The sequence below is a fragment of the Engystomops pustulosus genome, chromosome 3 (assembly GCF_040894005.1).
Source record: "Engystomops pustulosus chromosome 3, aEngPut4.maternal, whole genome shotgun sequence".
NCBI classification, from domain to species: domain Eukaryota; kingdom Metazoa; phylum Chordata; class Amphibia; order Anura; family Leptodactylidae; genus Engystomops; species Engystomops pustulosus.
Window position 1 is genome coordinate 82,640,413 of NC_092413.1, and position 27,412 is coordinate 82,667,824.

The 27,412-nt window shown below is 43.4% G+C and overlaps 1 protein-coding gene across 1 annotated transcript in view; it reads left to right on the plus strand.

Annotated features, from left to right (window-relative positions):
• NDUFAF7 (NADH:ubiquinone oxidoreductase complex assembly factor 7) overlaps positions 1 to 23,343 on the plus strand; it is a 39,928-nt gene extending 16,585 nt beyond the window's left edge. The window contains exons 5-10 of the mRNA XM_072141243.1: positions 5,433 to 5,646; positions 7,615 to 7,673; positions 10,212 to 10,325; positions 21,054 to 21,197; positions 21,945 to 22,118; positions 23,105 to 23,343. Of these exons, the coding sequence (XP_071997344.1) occupies positions 5,433 to 5,646; positions 7,615 to 7,673; positions 10,212 to 10,325; positions 21,054 to 21,197; positions 21,945 to 22,118; positions 23,105 to 23,305 (906 nt within the window). The 3' untranslated portion in view covers positions 23,306 to 23,343. The remainder of the gene's footprint in view (positions 1 to 5,432; positions 5,647 to 7,614; positions 7,674 to 10,211; positions 10,326 to 21,053; positions 21,198 to 21,944; positions 22,119 to 23,104) is intronic.
• The last annotated feature ends 4,069 nt before the right edge of the window (positions 23,344 to 27,412 follow it).

The following is a 27,412-nucleotide window of genomic DNA, read 5'->3' on the forward strand; positions in this document are numbered from 1 at the left end:
TAAGCTGTGTTATACTTATTGCCTATAATAACCTAGAACAGTTCTGCTTTAACCCCCTTCCCCACATTTGACGTACTATTACTGCATGGCGGGACATGCGTTCCCGCAATATGCAGTAATACTACGTCATGCTTCTGGCGCCGGCTCCTTAACGGGGCCGGCGCCAGAAGCTGCAGGTGTCGGCTATATATTATAGCTGACACCCGCCTCTAACACCCGCGATCGGAGATTTCTCCGATCGCGGGTGTTAACCCCTAACACGCCGCGGCGTGTCAGGGGCATTTAACGTGAATCGGCCCCACCCGGAGCTGCGCGATCCTCTTCCGGGGAGCCGGGTGCTGTCTTATGCGCAGAATGCTCAGTGTGTCACATAATACAGTGTAATACATCTGTATTACACTGTATTAGGTGAAGAATAGCTTGAACAAGCGATCAGAGGATCACTTGCTCAAGCTAGCCTGTAAAAGTAAAGAAAAAAAGTTAGAAACTCTAATTTAACACACTTTTTAATAAAAAGAATTAATTAAATAAAGTTAAAGTCCCCTTTACACAAACATTCCCTATACACATCTAATAAAGTAAAAAAAAAACCTGAAAATCACCAAACCCCCCCCCCCATATATTTGGTATCGCCGCGTCCGTAACAATCTGTACAATAAGTCAGAAACATTATTGGACCTGTACGGTGAACGCCGTAAAAACCAAAACCCGAAAAACTCGCCAAAAATTAAAATTTTTTATAAAATCCCTTCACAAAAATGTTCCAAAAAGTGATCAAAAAAAGTTATGTGCACCAAAATGGTACCAATGAAAAGGACAACTCGACACGTAAAAAGTAAGCCCTAAACCAGCTTTGTCAACCAAATATTAACGTTATATCTACGAAAAGATGGCGATGCAAAAACAATTGAGATTTCTTTATATTCGTTTTTTTGAGTAAAATTGTAAAAATAAATAAAAAACTATATAAATGAGGTATCACCGTAATCGTAGTGATCTATAGAATAAAAATATTATAGTATTTCTAGTGTACGGTGTACAACCCCAAAAAGATACAAAAAAAAGTAACCCAAAATTGACAATTTCCTTTTTCTCCATACATTAAAGAGTTAATAAATTGTCGTCAAAAAGCTACAGACCCACTACAATGAAGTATTTGTAAAGTGCATCTCATGTCGCAAAAAATAAGCCCTTATATGTCCAAATTGCCAAAAAAATAAAGATTGTATAGCCATTATATAGTGACAATGAATAATCTGCTCTGTATGGCGCAGCTCCCCCCTCAATTCCCTGGCGTGTGCCCATACAGCAGGTTACCACCACATACTTTGTGGAGCGTTTTGGTATTTTATCCACTGAGAATTTGTACATTTTATGAAAAACACATTAATTTAGCCAAAAAAAAATTAATTTTGAAATTGCATAGTTTTTAACCCCTGTAAACCCCTGTAAAGCAATTAAAGGGTTAACAAACTTTATAAAAGCTGTTTTATGTACATTGAGGGGTGTAGTTTCTGTAATGGGGTAATTTATGGTGTTTTGCTTTTATTTAGGTCTCTCAAAGTGACTTGAAACCTGAGCAGGTCCCTCAATAGCAGGACTTTGTTTTTTTTGTGAAAATGTGAATAATTGCACCTGACGTTTTAAGCTCCATAACATCTTACAAAAATAAGAGTATGCATAAAAAACCACGGAGGTATAAAGTAGACATTCGGTGAATGTTAGTTATTACGTTGTTTGCTGTTATGACTCGTGTGGAAAAAGTAGAACATTTTGAATTTCGAAAATTGAGAATGTTTCCAAATTTTCACCAAATATCTGATTTTCTCATAAATAAATGCAAAACATACCACTGAAATTTTTTAACTAACATGAAGTACAATGTGTCACAAGAAAACAATTTCAAAATCACTTGGATATGGTAAAGCGTTCCAAACTTATAACCACTTATAGTGACACAGGGCAGATTTGAAAAAAATGGGCCGTGTCAGGAAGGTGAAAAGTGGCTTCGGCGTTAAGGGGTTAAGAGACTTATGATAAATTTCCCCCATACGCTCAGCTTTATATATTATATATATATTCCTCGAAGTCAATGAAGTTCAGGACCAGCTGTGGATAGGGAAGAAATGTCTCAGCACCCCTTTAAGTTACAAGAAATTTTAGGTTCACTTTAATGTGACTTTCCTAGTGTTAAACCACATTCTCTTGTGTTTCCTAGTGATCTATCATTTTGGAGAACTTTATGTTTTTATCTTGAACAAATTAGCTTGAGTGTCCAATCAGCATAACTTTTTTTTTTTTTTTAAATACAAACTAAACAGTTAACCAAGAAAGCAACAAAGAAAATCTTGTGACAGTGAGGTAATACAACAGAGATGTTTGTACAGGCAGTTTTACTCCTTAAAAAATGCTTGATGCCTTCAACATGATGCCTTTAACATGTACCACAGCAGTACTGCTGGACCAGCTCCTGACATCTCACACGCAGCCACTGTAGGCTGCAGCTGACACTCCCTGTATGCCCTCTATTCCCAGGCAGAGCAGTGACTATACCTTGATCAGTGCACAGACAAAGTCATTTTACCAAACACATACCGTAATTTTGTTTGAATGCACATGTGCTCTTGGGCAGCAGACACATGGAGGGTTAGCCACATTGGAATTAGCAGCATATGGGAAGAAGTTATATAATATCCCATTCATGTCCTTTATCAAAAACCTGCGGTGGAAGCTGAGTTCCACTGCAAGTTTAGAATCTGCAGCAAATTATTGCTCAGCGATTCCAATGTGTCTGTCCCTGACCTCAAGTTAGATTCCCATAACCAAGCCTAATGGCATCTGTGAAAAACAGACATTAACTTCCAGGCAGAGCTGCATCCGTTTTTTACTGTTTTCATGAATTATAGTGAAAAAGATCAGTGAAAAATGGTTTAGACTAGGACATTCTTTACTATTTAACAGAATAACAGCACTTTTTAATTCTTCTATGTATCTTGGAATAATAAAATGGACGGCACTTGTCAGTTTTTCACTTAAATCATGAAGTTTGTAAAGGGTATGGTTAGAGTTTGGTCATACATGGAATAGATCTGTCATATTGCTACATATTCCATACTCTTCCTCGGCTAAAAATACTCCTTAGAAATGGTAAGAGAAGTATTTTTGACAATTGTAATAAAAAAGAAATAATATGTAATAACAAAAAAACATATAATGAAGACCACCCCTATCCAACCCCACAGTCCTAATACCATTCATAATTGGTCAGTTCTACTAATACACATCTGCTTCCCATCAAGAGGAGTATTTTTACTCTGCCACTTTATTCCAGTAAATTCACAATGATTATTTGGTAGAATAAGGAAAAAACTATAGGAAACAATACAATGTACAGGTGGTCCCCTACTTAAGAAATCCCAACTTACAGACGACCCCTAGTTACAAAACGGACCTGTGGATATTGGTAATTTACTGCCTTAGGCTACAATAAAAAACAAACCTACAGAACCTATCCTGTACGTAATTGGGGACTGCCTGTACAGTATCTTGAAAAAGCTCCCACTGTCATCACACCTTAACATGCAGTCACATACATACATTGTGGCTGGCCCACTCTCCCCAACCACATTCAATAAGCTAGCTTCACTGAATAAAATATCTTCTACATAAAGTGCTATTATCACATTGACATTCACATTAATTCATCTGCCATGTATAAACATTTCTTCAATTGAATGTTATTTTAAAAAAAATATTTCCTGTTTGACGATGAATTGCCATAAGCATGATATCGCTTATAAACAAGATAGCTGGTCCTGGATAGGACCACCTCAGCACCATGGCAGCAGTGGCCATGCATAAAACTCTTCTTGCAAAAAATAAACCCTTAACCAGATTTGTCAGCGCGAAAAATAAAGCACTTATGAAAAAATGGTGAGGCTAAAATTAACAAGATTTTCTCCAAATTAGTTTTTATTCAGTAAAATTGGAAATAATTTTTTTAAAAACTATATAAATGAGGTATTGCCGTAATTGTGGTGAACCATAGAATAAAATGAACATACTATTTTTAAAGTATAGTGAACAGCCAAAAAAAACTAAAAAAAATCAAATTGATGATTTTCATCTCTTCCACCAAGAAAGAGTTAATAAAGTCTCATCAGGTAGCTATAGACACCCAAAATGATGTGATGTACCTGAAAAGTGCATCTCATCCGGCTAAAAATAGGTCCCATATGTCCACATAAAAATTATAGCCTTTACAATGTGACTATGTAAATCTGCTCTGGATGGCGCTCCTTCCATTCTATGCCCGGCCGTGTGCGCTTACAGCACTTTAGGCGCATAAAAGGGATAACGGCAAACTCAGGAGAGTTAGGTATCAAACTTTGTTAAACTTTTTGTTTTGTCCCCCCCCAAAAAATGAGAATTTCTAAACCGTATCTCTGTTTTGTTGTAACCGTTATAAAAAAAAAACCTAAAAGGTTAACAAACTTCTTAAACGTGATTGTTTATACGTTTAGTGGAGTAGTTTCTGTTATGGGGTCTACTATTATTTAGTCACTTGAAAGCTCAGCAGGTCCCTCTAAATACAGGTTTTTGCAATTTTCCCAAAAAATGTGAAAAATCGCACCCAAATGCTTAAAAAAAACAGGTCATCATAAAGCAGACTTTTTGGGAAATGTAAGATATAATCAAATTTGGGTGCTATGACTATATGCCTGAAAAGTAGAGAATTAGGAATTTTTAAAATGGAGAATCTTTCAAAAGTTTTTTTTATAACTATACACAAAAGTTATCATCCAAATTTTTAAACTAATTTGGACTACAATGTGTCACAAAAGCGTTCCAAAGCTATAACCACTTTTAGTGACACAGAAGAGTAAAAAAGTACCTTTTTTAGGGTAACTGAGTATATTTGATGATATTAGTGACACGGGGCAGATTTGAAAAATCGTTCTGAAGGGGTTAAAAGGGTATTGACATACAGTATATTGTATTTATGAAATATCCACAGGATGTGCATGTGTAGCCACCCTCCATTCGAGTGGAGCGCCAGAAATACCTGAGCAAACAGACTGCCATTTTCGGTGCTGTAATATACCTGAATGGACAGTGGCCTTGCATTTGAAGCGATTCAGTCATGGAAGCTCTATAAGGCCCAAAAACTGGGACCTAAGTGTGGACTGGATACGAGCATCCAAAGATATGCCCACTCAACCAATTCAGAAACCTAGCATGTATAGTCTCATGGAAGCAATATTAATATCCATTATGTCATTTATGGAGGGACTCATCATGTGTCCACTAGATAAAGCATTGCAAGTCTATGTTTAATTTATATGCAACATGTGACTCAGCAGGTTCCCATAAGGATTTTTTGTTGTTGTACAATCATAGTAGCTATAATCAGTTCACTCATTTACTTACAGGTCTTCAAGCAGTTTCAGCATCTTCTGAATCCATGTGATATCTCCATCCACTTAGTAGAAGTGAGCCCTAAACTGAGTGAAATCCAAGCAATTACGCTAACGGGAAACAATATTGAAACACATTATGATGAAGCTACCTCCGCCTATAAGAAAGGCATAACAAAATCTGGACTTCATATTTCCTGGTATAATGATGTACAGAATGTTCCTTCAGGTAATTTTTACAAAGTCTGAGTTAATGTGTATTCCCTTAAATCCCTTTATCACCCAATCCCCCCCCCCCCCTTGGTTGAACTTGAGGGACATATGTCTTTTTATTTTAAACATTCTTTACTAAAGTATCATCTGTGAAACAAGAGCATGTACATAGTACGAACATATAGGGATGGGGGGATGGAAAAAAAGAGCAGTGGATCAGAAAAATTGCAGTTAAAGGAAACCTACCACTTGTAGTGGCAGGTTTCCGATGGCAATACCGAGCACCAGCTCAGGGTGAGCTGGTGCCGGAGCTTATTTTAGTTAGTGTTTTAAACCGCGGTATCGCGGTTTAAAACACTTTTTAAACTTTATAGCCGGCGCAGGCAGGTACGCGCTCGGCGCTTACCATGCGCGCGGCTCTCATTCACTTCCTATGTAGCCGCGCGCACGGTAAGCGCCGAGCACGTACCTGCCTGCGCCGGCTATAAAGTTTAAAAAGTGTTTTAAACCGCGGTACCGCTGTTTAAAACACTAACTAAAATAAGCTCCGGCACCAGCTCACCCTGAGCTGGTGCTCGGTATTGCCATCGGAAACCTGCCACTACAAGTGGTAGGTTTCCTTTAAAACATAAAATGCCAATACATATAGTAATGGGAGAACAGTCCCACGCAGTGAAGCAATATGGTTGTCCTAGTACAAGCAGATGAGAAGACACATCTTGAGAAATATTCAACAAAGTTTAAAAAACACAGCAAAAAAAAAATACAGTAGAGGGCATGTATTAATGAGACCATTCTGTATTCGGGTTAGCATTGGAAGTCAGGCCAAGGGGCCCAGCATTTAAAATAAGGATCACCAGAGGAGTGGAGTTCATCAGTTAGTTCCTCCATTCTCTTAATATGTTCTATTTTCATGAACCAATCTGAAATAGATGGAGGAGTGGTAGATTTCCATTTGTCTTTTTTTTACTGTATTAATTATGTAACCCCTTTAAGGTATGTTGTAACTGTGATTCATCTCTCAAAGCTAGCACCAATGTCATGTTGGGCTATACACACACTGGCCCACATTTATTAAAGTGTTTGTGCCAGTTTTATGTCTGCACTAGAAAGAACATACAAACTGCTTGCACTTGTATTTATAAAGTATATGCACCAGTTTTGTGTCCTAGCTGCACTGTGTCCCACAAGGCAGAAAGCAATGTGCACCAAAATTCTGTCTTGCGTGCACCACAAACATGACTGAATAGAAAACCGTAACGCACTATGTGCGGATCCATCTCACCCTTCTAGCCTCTTTGCCTTCAGTCGTATGCAGGCGCTCGTAGATCCATATAGAGGCTTTAACACATCGCTGGACAAGGGCACTTATCCGAAAAATTCAGAAGCGTGGCTTGTGAAATCTTCTTTATTGAACGTAAAAATTGAAAACAGAACATGTATCCAATAAGAGCAACACACAGACCTACGCGTTTCAGCTGTCACGCCTTATTCATGGTCAACGTTTAGGTCCGTGTGTTGCTCTCTTTGGATACGTGTTCTGTTTTTAATTTTTTACGTTCAATAAAGAAGTGCAGGGAGCACCAGATTAATGAAGAACGCACAGCATAATTCATGAATCTGATGCACTCAGCACACTTCCCAGGTAAACTGCACATAGTGCTGTTTGCACTGTTTTTGCTAAATGTGGGCCACCATCTACATAAACCTTTGCTTTGGGCAACTGAAGGGTGATTTTGTGGGCATTATCAAAACACCAAAAGCTGCATACACAGCGTGTAGATAGCCCTACACAAAAGTGTTGTGATTTTCAAAAGGGTTTGTTTATTCGTGGTGAAAGACCCCGTCCAATCACCATCTTATCATGTGTAGTGGGAGTAACATGCAACTTGTCACATCCCCTTTAAACATTCATTTTAATACAGCAGTGTTTTAAATAAAAATTAGCAAAGTAATAAATATTGTTGTTTCGTTTTTCCTGCAGGTTACACATTGTACATAGCACATGAATTTTTTGATGCATTACCAATACATAAATTGCAGGTACTATTGTTTTCTTTTGACCAGATCAGGACCAGTACAAAGCGCATTAAGCTAAAGAAATGTAAAAATAATGACGAATCAGAGCTCTGCTCTTATTTATTTATTGAAAGGAAATCTATCCTCAAAATCAAGCGTGATAAACCAGGGACACATAATTATAGTTCCAGGCACCGTGACTGTGGTAATCTTGTTATATTTGTTATCCATTGCCTCCTTCCTTCTATAATCCACTTTTAAATTATGCTATTGAACCTGAAGGAACTGCCTCAACACCTCTCCTTCCTCTGCCTGATGTAATCTCACTGCAGAAGAGAAATTTGCTCCACAGAGAGCGAAATAACCTGCACAGTGAAGCAGCCTGTGAAGCTGCAGAATGGAGAGGCTTTGTTAATACCCCCCACCCCACCCCCAGAGCCCTTCTGGCTCATTACAATCATTTTGAAAGTTGATTTACCCTGGTCCCTGGTTTATCATACTTGCTTTTGATGGTAGAATGCCTTTGAGCATAGCAGTTACTGTAAAACTCCAGTGTAATCTGATGGGATGAGGAATCGGTTCTTATATTTGTCTAAAATGTGTCTGTTTCTGTAGCGTTAAGGCTATCCATTAGTACACAGCACAGATATATGTTCCAGTTGTAGAGTAGTTTTCCATGTGAACAGTTGTAAAGGGATACCCCTCATACTGTTCTTATTCCCACCAAAATGATTTCTGTGTAATCATAAAAGATGTTGTTAGTAAAAGATAAGCAAATTATAATTTTTCATTTGACCACTGGACATGTTTACAGAAGACAGTAAACTGAAATGTTTGTGGGATAAACCTTATCGCTATGTGTATGAGGTTGTTTAATGTGAAACTCCCAGTTTACTAATTGTTAAAAACAATGTTTGTAGTGTCACATGCTGTGCTGCGCCTGGTATACCCTTTTTTTCCCATAATGTCTTATGCTGCAGGGCTTTTTAAACAACTCAGTAAAAAGGATTGTCTGGCATCAATCTTTCCTTTTACATGGGCCCTAGGTTTTGTAAAATTAACAACCAACTTATACTTACCTCTCTCAAGTGCAATGCCTACTGTCACCGCCGGTGTCTGTTTGTACATAGAGGTTCGGTGTTAATCGACACCATGCTCCTGCAACAGCTGAATTCCGTACTGCAGCGGGTGAGGGGTGGTGATGTGATGCCAATGCTGAGCTTTTGTATGCACACATAGGCTGGCAGTGACAGGAACACAAGATATATGTAATTACCGTATATACTCGGGTATAAGCCGACCCGAGTATAAGCCGAGACCCCTAATTTTACCATCAAAAACTGGGAAAACCTATTGACTTGAGTATAAGCCGAGGGTGGGAAACGCATTGATTGGTCACAGACCCCCCCCCAGGATGTATACAGCCTGCCCCCAGTAGTATACAGCCAGTCCCCAGTATTATACAGCACTGCCTCCCAGTAGTATACAGCACTGCCTCCCAGTAGTATACAGCACTGGCCCCAGTACAGCTTGCTTACAGTAATATACAGCCAGCCCAGCATTAAAAGAAAATAATAAACTTTTATACTCACCCTCCGATGGCCCCGTTGCGCAGCGCTGCTCCCCGATGTCCGCGCGGGTCCTCTTCTGGCTTTGGCGCCCGTCTTCTTTCTTCTCTAACTTCGTGCTGGGCGCTGCCATTGTTCTCCCCCGGACGACGCCTAGTATGACGCACCGCTGCTGATGTCATACTAGGCGCCGCCTGGAAGAAAAACATGGCGGCGCCCAGCACGAAGTTAGAGAAGACAGAAGAGGACCCGCGTGCTGCGGGGAGCAGCGCTGCAGGTCGGGGCCACCGGAGGGTGAGTATATAAGTTTATTATTTTTTATGACTGTATGACTTATGTATGACTCGTGTATAAGCCGAGGGGACTTTTTTCAGCACATTTTTTGTGCTGAAAAACACGGCTTATACACGAGTATATACGGTATATGCTGTTTGTCATTTTTATACCACCCTTTTCCCACGAACTAAAGTTAGGCCCTATCCAGGAGATCTGTGAACACGAACCCCTCTTTGTTGCGATCTGTGGGGGCTCAGCACTGAGACCCCCACTGATCAGCGAGTTAGGTCCTATCCTAGGGATAGGGCCTAACTTTAGTTTGTGGGAAACCCCTTTAAGGTCCATTAGCCCCTCATTTTAGCCATGTCCAATGTTTGATTGGAAACACACTTTTTGCTTGAGTGGTTCTATCAACCCCAACTTGCCCCCAATTCCCTATACCTTACACCACTTCCCTATAATCCAATGTTTACTTTCTGATGTAATGTTTGCATTTTCTTTCATTGTGTTTTGAGTAGACATACAATTGTGTTGTATCTCCCTGTGAGTGGAACATTTCCACTTGATGTGCGTATTATACATATGGATTTTACAAACCTAAATAAAACTCTTTTTAAGTAAAAAAAAATGTTTTTAACAATTAAGAGTAATAGGCTAGAATCATAAAATATTCACACAGGACTAAGTGTTTGTTTTTGTCTTTGTGTTTTTGAAACAGAAGACCTCAGATGGATGGAGAGAAATGTTAATTGACATAGAACATGAGATGTCACAAAACTTAAGATTTGTTCTTGGTTCTAGCAACCCTCTACTTACAAATACATTTATTCAGGTTTGTTTTACTGTAAAAATTGAATAATTAAAAGGTATTTCATTGTGCAATACTGTATTCAACTTGCTACAAGAAAAATATGCAACTTGATGCATGTTTATTAGAGATGAGCGAACATGCTCGTCCGAGCTTGATGCTCGGTCGAGCATTAGGGTACTCGAAACTGCTCGTTACTCGGACGAATACTTCGCCCGCTCGAGAAAATGGCAGCTCCCGCCGTTTTGCTTTTTGGCGGCCAGAAACAGAGCCAATCACAAGCCAGGAGACTCTGCACTCCACCCAGCATGACGTGGTACCCTTACACGTCGATAGCAGTGGTTGGCTGGCCAGATCAGGTGACCCTGGGATAGACTAGCCGCTGGCCGCGCTGCTCGGATCATTCTGTCTCTGGATGCCGCTAGGGAGAGAGCTGCTGCTGGTCAGGGAAAGCGTTAGGGTGTTCTATTAGCTTACTGTTAGGCAGGAGTGATTCTCAAAGAACCCAACAGCCCTTCTTAGGGCTACAATAACGTTCTACTTTTTTTATTTTAATTTGCATCTTTTACCATTTTGTGAGGAATTAGCAGGGGGACTTGCTACCGTTGTGTTTAGCTCTTAGTGGCACACATATCCATAGCAAAGACCGAAGTGGGAAAATTCAGTAGGGGTTGGATTTCTATTAGGCACTAACTCAGTGTCATCTCATCTGGCATAGTAGTGTGCTTCCTTTGATACTTGGCTAGAAAATAGCCATAGGAGAATACAAACAGCTTCTTGAAGCCTACAGTAGCGTTCTATATATTTGATTTCTGGTTGATCTGCTGGTGGCTTTAGTTTCTGCAGTGCATGTACTTGCCAATTCTGAGCAATTTGTAGTGAGACTTGCGACCGCTGTGTTCTGCGCTTAGTGGCGCACATATCCATAGCAAAGGCTGAAGTGGGAAAATTCAGTAGGGGTTGGATTTCTATTAGGCACTAACTCAGTGTCATCTCATCTGGCATAGTAGTGTGCTTCCTTTGATACTTGGCTAGAAAATAGCCATAGGAGAATACAAACAGCTTCTTGAAGCCTACAGTAGCGTTCTATATATTTGATTTCTGGTTGATCTGCTGGTGGCTTTAGTTTCTGCAGTGCATGTACTTGCCAATTCTGAGCAATTTGTAGTGAGACTTGCGACCGCTGTGTTCTGCGCTTAGTGGCGCACATATCCATAGCAAAGGCTGAAGTGGGAAAATTCAGTAGGGGTTGGATTTCTATTAGGCACTAACTCAGTGTCATCTCATCTGGCATAGTAGTGTGCTTCCTTTGATACTTGGCTAGAAAATAGCCATAGGAGAATACAAACAGCTTCTTGAAGCCTACAGTAGCGTTCTATATATTTGATTTCTGGTTGATCTGCTGGTGGCTTTAGTTTCTGCAGTGCATGTACTTGCCAATTCTGAGCAATTTGTAGTGAGACTTGCGACCGCTGTGTTCTGCGCTTAGTGGCGCACATATCCATAGCAAAGGCTGAAGTGGGAAAATTCAGTAGGGGTTGGATTTCTATTAGGCACTAACTCAGTGTCATCTCATCTGGCATAGTAGTGTGCTTCCTTTGATACTTGGCTAGAAAATAGCCATAGGAGAATACAAACAGCTTCTTGAAGCCTACAGTAGCGTTCTATATATTTGATTTCTGGTTGATCTGCTGGTGGCTTTAGTTTCTGCAGTGCATGTACTTGCCAATTCTGAGCAATTTGTAGTGAGACTTGCGACCGCTGTGTTCTGCGCTTAGTGGCGCACATATCCATAGCAAAGGCTGAAGTGGGAAAATTCAGTAGGGGTTGGATTTCTATTAGGCACTAACTCAGTGTCATCTCATCTGGCATAGTAGTGTGCTTCCTTTGATACTTGGCTAGAAAATAGCCATAGGAGAATACAAACAGCTTCTTGAAGCCTACAGTAGCGTTCTATATATTTGATTTCTGGTTGATCTGCTGGTGGCTTTAGTTTCTGCAGTGCATGTACTTGCCAATTCTGAGCAATTTGTAGTGAGACTTGCGACCGCTGTGTTCTGCGCTTAGTGGCGCACATATCCATAGCAAAGGCTGAAGTGGGAAAATTCAGTAGGGGTTGGATTTCTATTAGGCACTAACTCAGTGTCATCTCATCTGGCATAGTAGTGTGCTTCCTTTGATACTTGGCTAGAAAATAGCCATAGGAGAATACAAACAGCTTCTTGAAGCCTACAGTAGCGTTCTATATATTTGATTTCTGGTTGATCTGCTGGTGGCTTTAGTTTCTGCAGTGCATGTACTTGCCAATTCTGAGCAATTTGTAGTGAGACTTGCGACCGTTGTGTTTAGCTCTTAGTGGCACACATATCCATAGCAAAGACCGAAGTGGGAAAATTCAGTAGGGGTTGGATTTCTATTAGGCACTAACTCAGTGTCATCTCATCTGGCATAGTAGTGTGCTTCCTTTGATACTTGGCTAGAAAATAGCCATAGGAGAATACAAACAGCTTCTTGAAGCCTACAGTAGCGTTCTATATATTTGATTTCTGGTTGATCTGCTGGTGGCTTTAGTTTCTGCAGTGCATGTACTTGCCAATTCTGAGCAATTTGTAGTGAGACTTGCGACCGCTGTGTTCTGCGCTTAGTGGCGCACATATCCATAGCAAAGGCTGAAGTGGGAAAATTCAGTAGGGGTTGGATTTCTATTAGGCACTAACTCAGTGTCATCTCATCTGGCATAGTAGTGTGCTTCCTTTGATACTTGGCTAGAAAATAGCCATAGGAGAATACAAACAGCTTCTTGAAGCCTACAGTAGCGTTCTATATATTTGATTTCTGGTTGATCTGCTGGTGGCTTTAGTTTCTGCAGTGCATGTACTTGCCAATTCTGAGCAATTTGTAGTGAGACTTGCGACCGCTGTGTTCTGCGCTTAGTGGCGCACATATCCATAGCAAAGGCTGAAGTGGCAAAATTCAGTAGGGGTTGGATTTCTATTAGGCACTAACTCAGTGTCATCTCATCTGGCATAGTAGTGTGCTTCCTTTGATACTTGGCTAGAAAATAGCCATAGCAATAGGATAGGATTGTTTGGTTCTAAAAACTAAAAAAAAAACAAAAAACACAAAAAAAAAAAAAACACAAAAAAACACAAAAAAAAACAAAAAGAAGTAAAAAAAAAAAAAAAGTTATAACTCTCATTTTAAAAATGTTTAACCCGAGGGCTAGGGGTAGAGGACGAGGGCGGGGACGTGGGCGTCCAACTACTGCAGGGGTCAGAGGCCGTGGTCCTGGGCGGGGTGAGACACCACCTGCTGATGAGGGAGCAGGGGAACGCCGCAGAGCTACACTCCCTAGGTTCATGTCTGAAGTTACTGGGACTCGTGGTAGAGCACTGTTGAGGCCAGAACAGTGCGAACAGGTGATGTCGTGGATTGCTGACAATGCTTCGAGCAATTTGTCCACCACCAGTCAGTCTTCCACGCAGTCCACCCATGTCACCGAAATCCCCACTCCTCCAGCTCCTGCACCTCAGCCTCCTCCCCCCCAGTCTGCCCCCTCCCAGGAAAATTTGCCATTTGAACCGGCATACTCTGAGGAACTGTTTTCTGGACCCTTCCCACAGTCACAAACCACTTGTCCGGTTGCTGCTGAGCAATTTTCCGATGCCCAGGTTTTCCACCAGTCACAGTCTGTGGGTGATGATGACCTTCTTGACGTAGTGGAAGTGTGTAAAGAGGTGTCCGACGATGAGGAGACACGGTTGTCAGACAGTGGGGAAGTTGTTGTCAGGGCAGGAAGTCCGAGGGGGGAGCAGACTGAGGGATCGGAGGATGATGAGGTGACAGACCCAAGCTGGGTTGAGAGGCCGGGTGAACACAGTGCTTCTGAGACGGAGGAGAGTCCTCGACCTGAACAGGTTGGAAGAGGCAGTGGTGGGGCCAGACGGAGAGGCAGGGCCAGAGCTGGTGCATCAGCGCCACTGTCAACTAGTGAAGCTCCCGTGGTGAGGGCTCTTGCGGCGAGGGCTAGATCTTCAGAAGTGTGGAGGTTCTTTAAGGAAACACCGGATGACCGACGGACTGTGGTGTGCAACATTTGCCAAACCAGGCTCAGCAGGGGTTCCACCACTACTAGCTTAACTACCACCAGTATGCGCAGGCATATGAATGCTAAGCACCCCACTCAGTGGCAACAAGCCCGTTCACCTCCGGCCGTGCACACCACTGCTCCTTCCCCTGGTTCAGCTGCTAGTCAGCCCCCTGCCCAGGACCCTGGCCCAAAAACCCCATCGTCGCCTCCACGATCCTCCACAGCATCCACCAGCGTTCAGCTCTCCATACCCCAGACGCTGGAGCGGAAACGCAAATATAGTGCAACCCACCCGCACGCCCAAGCCCTTAATGTGCACATCTCCAGATTGCTTAGCCTGGAGATGCTGCCCTATAGGCTAGTAGAGACCGAGGCCTTTCGCAACCTCATGGCGGCGGCCGCCCCTCGGTATTCGGTCCCCAGCCGCCACTACTTTTCCCGATGTGCCGTCCCAGCCCTGCACCAGCACGTGTCAGACAACATCATCCGTGCCCTGACCAACGCCGTTTCTGACAAGGTCCACCTGACCACGGACACGTGGACGAGTGCTGCCGGGCAGGGCCACTATATATCGCTGACGGCACATTGGGTTAACTTGGTGGAGGCTGGGACCGAGACTGACCCTGGGGCTGCTCATATACTGCCGACGCCGAGGATTGCGGGGCCTACCTCGGTCCAGGTGTTTCAGGCCTACTATGCCTCCTCCTCCTCCCACCCCTCCTCCACCTCCTCCTCCGAACTACCATCCGTGGGCACGGCGCCATCAGTCGGTAGCTCTAGGCACAGCAGCAGTGCCGTCGCTAAGCGACAGCAGGCGGTGCTCAAACTGCTGAGCCTAGGCGACAAAAGGCACACCGCCCAAGAGCTATTACAGGGCATCACGGCGCAGACTGATCTGTGGCTGGCACCGCTGAACCTGAAGCCGGGAATGGTTGTGTGTGACAACGGCCGTAACCTGGTGGCGGCTCTGCAACTCGGCAGACTGACACATGTGCCATGCCTGGCCCATGTGTTAAATCTGATAGTGCAGCGTTTCCTCAAGACATACCCCAATCTGTCTGATTTGCTCACGAAGGTGCGCCGCATCTGTGCGCATTTCAGGAAGTCCAGCCCAGATGCTGCCACTCTCAGGGCAGCGCAGCGCCGCCTCCAACTGCCCGCTCACCGACTGTTGTGCGACGTGCCCACGAGGTGGAATTCAACACTGACCATGTTATCCAGAGTTTACCAGCAGCGCAGAGCGATTGTAGACTGCCAGATGTCAACTTCCACCAGAACTGGTAGTCAGGTCAGTCAGCTTCCTCAAGTCTACAATGAGGAGTGGACGTGGATGTCTGATATCTGTCAGGTGCTGAGTAACTTTGAGGAGTCAACACAGATGGTCAGTGGCGATGCCGCCATCATCAGCCTCACCATCCCGCTGCTTGGCCTGTTGAAAAACTCTCTGGTCAGCATGAAGTCGGAAGCTTTGCGCTCGTCACAAGAGACGGGGGAAGAATATTCCCTTGTTGATAGCCAAAGCACCCTGAGGTCTGTTTCTCAGCGCATATCGGAGGAGGTGGAGGTGGAGGAGGATGAGGAGGAAGAGGAGGAGAATGTTGGCGAGACACAAGAGGGGACCATTGTTGAGTCCTTCACTGTTCAGCGTGTATGGGCAGAAGAAGAGGAGTTGGAGGAGTTGGAGGAGGAGGAAATGGACAGTCAGGCCAGTGAGGGGAGTGAATTCTTACGCGTTGGTACTCTGGCGCATATGGCAGATTTCATGCTAGGCTGCCTATCCCGTGACCCTCGCGTTCAAAGAATTTATTCCAGCACCGATTACTGGGTGTTCACTCTCCTGGACCCACGGTACAAGCAAAATCTTGCCACTCTCATCCCTGCAGAGGAAAGGAGTGTGAGAATGCATGAATACCAGCAGGCCCTGGTGCACAAGCTGAAACAGTATTTCCCTTCTGACAGCGCTAGCGGCAGAGTGCGTAGTTCTGCGGGACAAGTAGCGAGGGAGAGTAGGCGAGCAGGCAGCTTGTCCAGCACTGGCAAGGGTACGCTTTACAAGGCTTTTGCCAGCTTTATGTCACCCCAGCAAGACACTGTCACCTGTCCCCAGTCTCGGCAGAGTAGGGCTGATCTTTACAGAAAGATGGTGAGGGAGTACGTAGCTGACCATACCATCGTCCTAAATGATCACACAGCTCCCTACAACTACTGGGTTTCAAAGCTGGACATGTGGCACGAACTGGCGCTGTACGCCTTGGAGGTTCTTGCCTGCCCTGCCGCTAGCGTCTTGTCCGAGCGGGTTTTCAGTGCAGCTGGTGGCATCATCACCGATAAGCGTACACGCCTGTCGACTGACAGCGCTGACAGGCTGACGCTTATTAAAATGAATAAAGGCTGGATTTCTCAGAATTTCCAATCTCCACCAGGTGAAGGAAGCTCAACCTGAATAATTGATCCACTCCTCCTCCTCCTCCTCATTTTCCTCCTTCTCCTCCTCTTTGTACAGTAAAGCAGAGGAAAATGGCTATTTTTTGACAGGGCCCACTGGCTCTTGCTATACTTCATGCATTTAATTTTTCTGGAGGGCCACCTACCCGGTCCTCTGTTTGAAACAATTTTTGTGAGTGCCACATACAGGCACTCAATCTATTCCATTTTTCTGGAGGGCCACCTACCCGGTCCTCTGGTTTGAACAATTTTTGGGACTGCCACATACAGGCACTCAATCTATTCCATTTTACTGGAGGGCCACCTACCTGCTCCTCTGGTTTGAAGAATTTTTGGGACTGCCACATACAGGCACTCAATCTATTCCATTTTACTGCAGGGCCACCTACCTGCTCCTCTGGTTTGAAACATTTTTGGGACTGCCACATACAGGCACTCAATCTATTCCATTTTACTGGAGGGCCACCTACCTGCTCCTCTGGTTTGAAAAATTTTTGGGACTGCCACATACAGGCACTCAATCTATTCCATTTTACTGGAGGGCCACCTACCTGCTCCTCTGGTTTGAAGAATTTTTGGGACTGCCACATACAGGCACTCAATCTATTCCATTTTACTGGAGGGCCACCTACCTGCTCCTCTGGTTTGAAGAATTTTTGGGACTGCCACATACAGGCACTCAATCTATTCCATTTTACTGGAGGGCCACCTACCTGCTCCTCTGGTTTGAACAATTTTTGGGACTGCCACATACAGGCACTCAATCTATTCCATTTTACTGGAGGGCCACCTACCTGCTCCTCTGGTTTGAAGAATTTTTGGGACTGCCACATACAGGCACTCAATCTATTCCATTTTACTGGAGGGCCACCTACCTGCTCCTCTGGTTTGAAAAATGTTTGGGACTGCCACATACAGGCACTATCCAAATTAAATTGTCTCCATAGCAGCCTCCACACGTTGTCTCCATTGCTACCTCCAAAAGTCGTCCATATAGCTGCCTCCATACATCGTCCCTTTATCAAACGAGGTGTGTCAGGCAGAAATTTGGGTTGTTTTCATGGATTCCACATCAAAGTTGTTAACTTTGTCGCCACCCTGCTGTGTTATCCACAAAATGTACTGGCAAACTTTTACCATTTAGGGATATTATTTCAGCGCTTCTTGCGCATCTGTTTACATTCCCCTCACCCGGCATATCCTAAACTTATAAGAACGCTACTACACTTGATCTTATACAAAAGGTTCTTAGAAGTGCTGTTTGGGGAGTAGCCTAGAGACAGGGGCTTGGATTGGCGAAAGCTCGCCTGGCAGCGGAACGCCAGCTCCATGCGCATCATGCGCTTCTTGCGCATCTGTTTACATTCCCCTAACCCGCCATATCCCAAACTTATAAGAACGCTACTACACTTAACTTGGTGCAGGCTGGGACCGAGTCTGACCCTGGGGCTGGTCATATACTGCCGACGCAGAGAATTGCGGGGCCTACCTCGGTCCAGGTCTCAAAGGCCTACTATACCTCCTCCCACCCCTCCTCCACCTCCTCCTCCTCCGAATTACCATCCGTGGGCATGGCGCCATCAGTCGGTAGCTCTAGGCACAGCAGCAGTGCCGTCGCTAAGCGACAGCAGGCGGTGCTGAAACTGCTGAGCCTAGGCGATAAAAGGCACACCGCCCAAGAGCTATTACAGGGCATTCCACATCAAAGTTGTTAACTTTGTCGCCACCCTGCTGTGTAAGCCACAAAATATACTGGAAAACTTTTACCATTTAGGGATATTATTTCAGCGCTTCTTGCGCATCTGTTTACATTCCCCTCACCCGCCATATCCTAAACTTATAAGAACGCTACTACACTTGATCTTATACAAAAGTGCTGTTTGGGGAGTAGCCTAGAGACAGGGGCTTGGATTTGCGAAAGCTCGCCTGGCAGCGGAGCGCCAGCTCCATGCGCATCATGCGCTTCTTGCGCATCTGTTTACATTCCCCTCACCCGGCATATCCTAAACTTATAAGAACGCTACTACACTTGATCTTATACAAAAGTGCTGTTTGGGGAGTAGCCTAGAGACAGGGGCTTGGATTGGCGAAAGCTCGTCTGGCAGCGGAGCGCCAGCTCCATGCCAAGATCCAACTAACATAGTTTTAACTGCAGCACCTTTAATCTACTACTAGTTCACTGCCTCCATACATGGTCCCCTTATCAAACGAGCTGTGTCAGGCAGAATTTTGGGTTGTTTTCATGGCTTCCATGTTAACTTTGTCGCCACCCTGCTGTGTAATCCACAAAATATACTGGCAAACTTTTATCATGTACCGATATTATTTGAGCACTTCTTGCTCACCTCCTTTGGTTCCTCTCTGCCACCCATTGGTTTGAAGCCTGAGTCCATTTAGGGTATGTCGCCATGACACTCTCTAGCCTGCTGCCGCTGCCTCTGCATGCCGTCCCCTATAGTGTCAGGGTCAATTATTGCATGTTTTAGATACTATCTAGCTTCATTCTGTCACTCTGTCATGGCCATGCTGTTGCCCTTAATTTTGGCATAATGGTGCGTTTAAGCAGCCTCAGAGGCATCCATGCATGCTGCCCCTGCTGTTTCCTGTCCATTTCCGTGGTGTTTCCATCCTTTTCTGAGGTTCCCAGGTGTTTGGCCAAGCTTCCCTGTGCAGAGCCTTGGTCCCCTTGAAAAATGCTCGAGTCTCCCATTGACTTCAATGGGGTTCGTTATTCGAGACGAGCACTCGAGCATCGGGAAAAGTTCGTCTCGAATAACGAGTACCCGAGCATTTTAGTGTTCGCTCATCTCTAATGTTTATGTTTTAAAACATGGAAAAATGATTCCCAGATATTAAAAGGGAGTCTACCACCTCCCCAAGCATTAAAATCTGCTGTTAGCATGAGAAATACACAGATTGCAAAAAGACCTTTATGTTGTAATCGCCTTTCCTACACCCCCGCAGGTCCTTCTTTCTTCCAGAGGCACACACTTGGCACACACTATATCATCAGACGCTTTGCTGACATCATAGTGTGTGTGCCGGAGCACCAGAAGAAAGAAGAGGCCTTTGGGGGTAGTGTCGGAAAGGTGAGTACAGAGTATAAGTTGAGGTTTTTTTCAGCACATTTTCGTGTGCTGAAAACCTCCGCTTATACGAGTAAATACGGTATGTTGGAGGGTATTAGACTCCTTTTTAAATGGTCACTCATTTTTTAACAAACTTTGAGTAAATTCATTTTTAAAATTAATATTCTTACAAGAGCAAAGAGCTTGTAACTTCACTTACTTATCATCCTTCTGTCTGAAATGTCCACTCAAAATTCCCCCCTGAATTTCATCTTGTAAGATGGATAAAAGCTCACTGAGGTGTTTGATTACCTAGAGGCTCTTTTAAGGGTGAGTCACAGCAGCTAGCTTCCCACTACTTTAAGTCTAAAACTTATCATACAGAATGCCACTGCACTGCCGCCCAGCATGGCCCCTCTTCAAACCCACTTGGTGAAGACGGCGTAAGGGGATTAATAGTATAATAATGTAGTAGGAATTATTTTAGGGCTTGTTCACTAGAAAACTGTAGTACAAACCCTGATAAGTTTCCTCCTTGGTATTCTATCTTTCAGATTGTAACTAGCATGCAAAATTAGTAGTGTGGATGTCATAGTAGCTATAAATGAGGGGCTTCCTTGGTCCATGAACCACGTGTGGCTCCTGAAAATTTATAGGGATTGCTGCCTCAAAGGAAATCTACCATCAAAATCAAGGATGGATAAACCAGGCACCATTAATGTTGGAATCTTGTTTTATACATTATCCATGGTCTCCTTCCATCTTTTAAGATTGTGCTAATGAGACAAAAGGCTTTATGGACGTTACCAGAGCCTCTCTGCTGCAGCTTCACAGGTTTTTACACTGTGCAGGAGCCCTATCACTGTGTGCTTAAGCTTCCAGATTACAGAGGCTGGTAGTGAGACACTGTAACAACCTGAGATGCTCTGGCACCACACACAGGGGTTCTGGTAACGCCCCCTACCCAGAGACCTTGTGGATTTTAAAAAGGAGGCCATGGATAGCAAAAATAAGAAGATTACCACATGGTGCCTCAATCTATGAGTAAGTGTCCCTGATTTATCATGCTTTCCAGCAAACAATATTTTAAGTGTTCTAAAGCCTCCAGTTTTAAACTTGTATTTTTGACATTTTTAAAAATTATTTCAGGCAGATGAAAAGCGTGATCATATAGAGATAAGTCCCCAGGCTGCAGTTATTATTGAGAAGCTTGCCACTCAAATCAATAGTTTTGGAGGAGCTGCGTTGATAGCAGATTATGGACATTCTGGAGACAAGACGGACACATTCAGGGTATGTTATTAAGGTTGGTCACAATAGCATTGTTTATATATATATATATATATATATATATATATATATATATATATATATATATATATATATATATATATATATCGTACTACATGAAATAATCAAAATAAATTCATGTTTTGTTGTGATTTTGTTGTGATTTTTATTTAGGCAGTTTCCTGATCTGATGTTATTGACCTTTTTAGAGGTTAGGTTTTCCTGTACTAATACTTTGTTTAATTCTCTATTTTTGTATGTATTATAAAGATAATTAAAAAATGTACAGACAAGAAAAGGCAACTGTGAATCCTGTACTGGTCCTCAAATGATGTTTTCAGGGATATTTACTTCCTCAGCTAGTCAGAATACTTAAGGGGTTGGCCACTCCTTTACATAAATTGCCTATGTACCTTTATTGCCTTATAGATAAGACCTGAATGTTCATCAAGTGATTAAGCAGTCCTGCTACTGATTTTTGCAGTCCTGCTACTTTCTTTACATCTGAGCTCCACTGAATAGGAGGAGCTGCAGCAACAAAGCTATGACTTGTGCTACATGCTCCCTTTTCATCGTCTATCATTTTGGAGAGGTTTACGTCACATCAACAATCTAGGGAACTTGTGTTGGCTTAGTTTACATAGTAAAATGTGGCAAAAGTTAGCTATTTTTTCATAGTATCACTGTCCACTTGTCAAACAAGTCACAAAAAGCATCTGAAAGGAATAAAATGGTTTCTTTCTATTTTAGGGATTTCGGGCACATCAGCTACATGATGTTCTAATAGACCCTGGAACAGCAGATCTTACAGCGGATGTTGACTTCAGCTTCTTAAAAAGAATAGTTGGAAATACTGTGATTTCACTGGGCCCGATTACACAGCAAGAATTTTTAAAGAACATGGGAATTGATTTAAGAATGAAGGTGTGTTTGGTCTATCAGCAAAAATTTAGATTTGGCTTTGCAAATTTGTATGACCGACTGATGGGGTCCCCTTTTTATGTAACCCATGTAATACATCTGTATAGGAAGTTAAGTAACTTTGTAAACAAAATGCGCTACTTATGCCGCACTACTGTCCTATACGGGAGTGTATGCAAAGAGAACAGAGCCTGTCTCTATGAACCGTAGCTGAAGTCGGGTGGGTATATTTTCATTTTTTTTTCTCCCTGTCCTTTTTTATAGAATATTATTTTTTGGGATGTAGCTATAAATCTCTCAAATTATTAAGAACTAAGAGATGTATTGGAATGAAATCAGAAGATCATGTTTTTCTTCAAGTTCAGCTTGAGCTAAAATTAACTGATTTCTATCACTTACACAAATATAGACCAAATGTAAGTTTTATCTATCGGGAGACCTTACTTTACCCCTTCATGTGCCTTGACATAACTGTGCATTTTAAGATGCTGGTACTTACCGCACCATGACGTACAGTTACATCCTGGAGATTGATGCGCCTCAGAAGCTGAGTCCGGGTGATCACCGCAGGATCCCGGTGGCATGTGATGGCCGGGATCGCCATAGTTAAAGGGTTCCAAAGTTATAACCTCCTATAATACAGGGCAGATTTTTTTTTAAAAAATCGGACATGGTCCTAAAGTTTAGTCCTGAAGGGTTTAAAGTTCTAGAGCAGTGTTTCCCAACCAATGGGTCGTGATGATTTAGTTCCCAGCTGCAGGAGGAGATGAGCCAGTAGCAATCGCTGACTGGAGGTTTGGAGGTGCCTGGTACAATGCTTCTTCCACCCACCCCTCCCTTTGCCCACAGTACCAGTAAAGGTGTTGGGACAGAAGAGCGATCTATGTCAGTGGTGGAGTAAGCTTACAGATTGCCTCTGATACACTGTCACAAAACTTGCATGTCTTACCTAAATCATTTATAATATTTATATATGTATTTTATTTTAGGTACTTCTGGAAAATAACAAAGATGAAGCTACTCAACGACAATTAATACAAAGCTATGACATTCTCATGAATCCAAGTAAAATGGGACAGCGATTCAAATTTTTTTCCATGTTTCCACATAGTAGAATGGAAAGAATCAATGGAGATTCAAAATTAGATTCTCACCCAGTAGCTGGATTTACCAAATTACAACTTACTTGACTTGTCTTCTGCACAGTAAACTTGTTTTGTGAACTTTTTTTAATACTATGTTTTATTTTGAAACACAGTATTATATATTATCTATATACTGTATGTATATCTACAAACATTTGCTGTTGTAATATTTCAGACACTTAACAAATTTAGTAAAGGGCATGCAAGTCACAATGATTATATAACTTCTAACAAAGGCTAATTTACTTAGGGGTCTGTCTGGTTCTTCCACATCACCCATACAATTACAACTGCACCTGTCTAGTTACAAAAATAAAAGCTTAAAACCCTAACAGATTGCATAAAAGCTGGAATAGACTAATATATAATGTGCATTGTAATGCCGCTTCAATAAAAAGTGAATGACCACCAGTGCTACACAAATAGCATAAATGCCATATTAACATTAGTCTGTCCCAAACTGCGTAAATTGAAACTGCACCTTCTGGGTCAAAGGTTATTTTAATTACCACATACACAGTGCCTGGATCTACAGTAAGTGTCCCTGGTTTATCATGCTTCATGTTATTGGTTAATCTCCTTTAACTCCTTAATGACCGCATCAGGATTCTACGATACATCCTTAATACAATCTATGATCTAAGAGAAATCATAGATTTTAATCAAGTATTTATCTTGGGTGGGTTAATTTGCATAATAGGTTCTCTTTAAGGGGTTTCTACAATGCTGCATCAGAAGAAGTTTGCAGGGCATCGCTTCCTGTTTCTGCTGGGGCTTGGCCGCCCAACACTAACACCCAGTCCTGCAGTCAAACAGGGACAACAGTGTCTAAGCGTGTGCAGAGGGTGTACGTTCCCTCTGCTGCCCATCGGCACAATGGATCATAAGGTACCGATGTTACTCAATGGTAGCCTGGTACCCTGACTGGTCTGCTCTGAAATGGGCGTTCCGGTACTCACTCAGACCGTATGCCACATTAATCATGCAAATGTGTTGCATAATCTATGTTCAAGGTGCACCAAAAAAAGTGGTGCGCTCTGTCAGGGCAGTGTTGCACCTTAATATTTAGATTTCTCATGATGGGTTTCCTTTAGCCTTTTAGGTGCTGCTGTTGAACCTGACCTATGCACCTAACAGGTCTGCTTCTGAGCTCTGCCATCTTTCAGTTAGCAGATGGTGCAGAGTCAGACTGCAATATAGAAGCATTACACACGTTCTATATTCTTATTTCTCTTTTTTTATTTTTCAACAAATTTTTCACATGATAAAGCCTTTACCACAAAGCAACAAATCAGTGAGGATTTTTCACAAGAAACAGATCAAAATTACGATGTTTCGGTCATCCCGACTGTTAGGGATTTTTTATGCAGGGCCCCAACAGCCCTCTTGACTTTTGTAAGGTGAGTCCTAATTAACCCTTTCATGATTGAACATAGAGACCAAGACATGTCAATCTCTTAGTCAGGATCTTCCACCCTTTAATAATCAAAATGCATAATATATATCAGACAGAAGAGTCATCAAAGGGGTGTGAATAGTATACTGCAAAGCTATTGGACATCAGCATATTCTAGGAAAAAAAGTGAATTAATTGTGCTCAGTTCTCAGAGACCTTGTACACAGATATTGTTTATACTAAGAAGAAGATAAGTGGCTCCAGAATCATATTATTATGCAGCTTTGAGGACAGACTGGCTTCTCATTAAATGTCAAAGGGTATTAGCTGACAGGCCAGCAAACAGGTTACATAAAATGAAGTTTGAATCATGACATTAACTTGACAATGGTCAGGGAACATGGCCGCTGTATCTAAGATGGCGGACAGTAGTCAAGATGGCGTCCGAAACCAGTGCGACCTCCTTAACAATTCCCCCCTTTGAGCTTTGCTGGCCTGTAACTCCATCCTGAGCAACCTCCTCAAGCTCCAGGTACCCACAGGTAGGCTAAGCCCTTACCTGCTGGACTTGTTAACTCTTCACCAGATCCCCTGGAGGCTGGTCACTCAGGGGTTACAGGCCTGCACACTCAAATCACATCACTGAGTTCCCATAGTCCATAGGCTTGTAAACAGGCAGCATCATCCTCCGCTCCGGGCACTTCTCCTGACGGCCATCTGGGACATGGTGGACTTGATGAGGGGGACCACACAGCACGCAGTAAGTGACAAGAGCAAAATCACAATCCCCAATATCACCCCCGCTTAAAGGAAACCCTTCCAATCCCCCACCCACAAAGTGAAGGACAAAGTGTCCACCCCAGAGTTTCTCTTGAGTTCCCTGGGCAGTCCTTCAATCTTTTCACGAGCATGGGTAATGGATCCATAGGGGGTGATGTCATCTGGGATGTATATGCGACAAGCCACTCCCACCATCTTACAGACTCCTCCCTTCTCAGCAAGGATCATGTCCAAAGCCACGCGGTTCTGGGAAGCATCTCCGATATAATTCACAAATCTCTGTTGATTACAATAAAAACCAGTTACCCAACCAACATCTTTGCTCATAGCTCTCTGGGGAATAATGGACTCTAGACCTGCCCATATCTGATTGTGGGCCTTGTACTCATCTGGGACCCCCCTTGGTGCTCCCACTGTATCTATATAAACGTTGTCATCTAGGTGCTTCTTTCTCAGACCTCCAGAATCCTTTGGGATTCTCTACCTTTTCTTATGTGTCTGATCAACCTTATCCCTGGGGATCACGAGGAAGGAATGCACAAGTTTTATCACCGTACACTCACCTTCCCAGCCTCTAGGCCTGACCCGACTCTCCTATCCCCACAAATACAGTACACATCAGACACTGCTAATACAGGGTTATCTGTGCTGTCAATGTTATAGAAGGTCATTGTCGTGTTGCACCAACCGTAGGTAAAGTCTCCTACCCTGGGGGCATCCTGGTCACCCCTATAGATACAGTGATAGTCATGGTTGGGGTGTCCCTGAGCATACAGTCAGTCAGAAGAGACCAGCTAGCAAGAAGAATAAGTAAGTTTGCAATAGAAAGCGTGGCAGCATGCTGACTTCCCTCTAGCTTCACAGACGTGGCACTGGTCAGCAGGACTTGGAAAGGACCATCGTAGCAAGGCTCCAGACTCTCTCTCTCTCTCTCTGGTGTCTCTCTTCACCACCACGTAGTCTCCAGGTTTCAGGTTATGCATCCTGAGGTCTCTGTCTGGATCTGAAAAAGGAATCAGAAACACTTTTGTGGAGCTTTTCCAAGGCCTGGCTCAACTGTGTGGCATGTTCCACCTGGTTTCCTGCCATCAGCTATAGGGTCTGTGGAAAGTAGAGGCCTAGTCTGGGTGCACAGCCAAAAAGTATTTCAAAGGGGGACAATCCCATCTTTCTGTTGGGGTGTGGTCCTAACTGAATGATGGTCAGCAGGAAAGCACTCGCGCCATGGTTTCCCTGTTACTTCCATGGCCTCCCGGATCTCTAACTTAAGAGTGCCGTTTAGTCTCTCAACCCCACCACTAACTTGGGAAAGGTAAGGGGTATGCAGGGCCTGTTCTACACCCAGGAGGGACGAGGTTTCAGGTCTTTACCTGTCCAGTGAAGTGGGTTCTACGACCGGACTCTTTGGTCTCTGGAAGTCCAAACCTGCAGAAAAATCTCACTCACCAACTTCTTGGCTGCAGCTCTGGCAGTAGCCTTGGTCATGGGAGAAGCTTCTGGCCACCCTGGAAAGAGATCAATGCACACAAGCAAGTACTCCTACGTACCACTTTTTGGTAGCTGGATAAAATCCATCTGCAGTCTCTGGAAGGGATACAGCAGCTTGGGTGTCACCTTCTGTGGGGTCTTTTCCACCTTACCCGGGTTGTGGCGGGCACAGACTATACAGGCTTTCACTAGTCTAGTGACAGGGGTAGTAACGCCCGGGCAAACCACTTATGGTTTATGAGCACTAGCATGGCCATTTTGGATGTGTATGTGTCTGTAGGCTACTTGACTTACTGTCGGGTGCAGGGCTCCGGGCAGGCACACCCTCTCTCCCAGCATCCAGGTCCCATCGGCATCTGGGCTCCAGCTCTCCTCCACTCTTCCTTCACTTCTGATGACTCTCGGGCCACCAGGGACTGGAACACCTGTGGATCAAACTTTTAGCTCAGAACTCACCGCTGAGACTTCAGGACAGTCTCCAGGCTCCA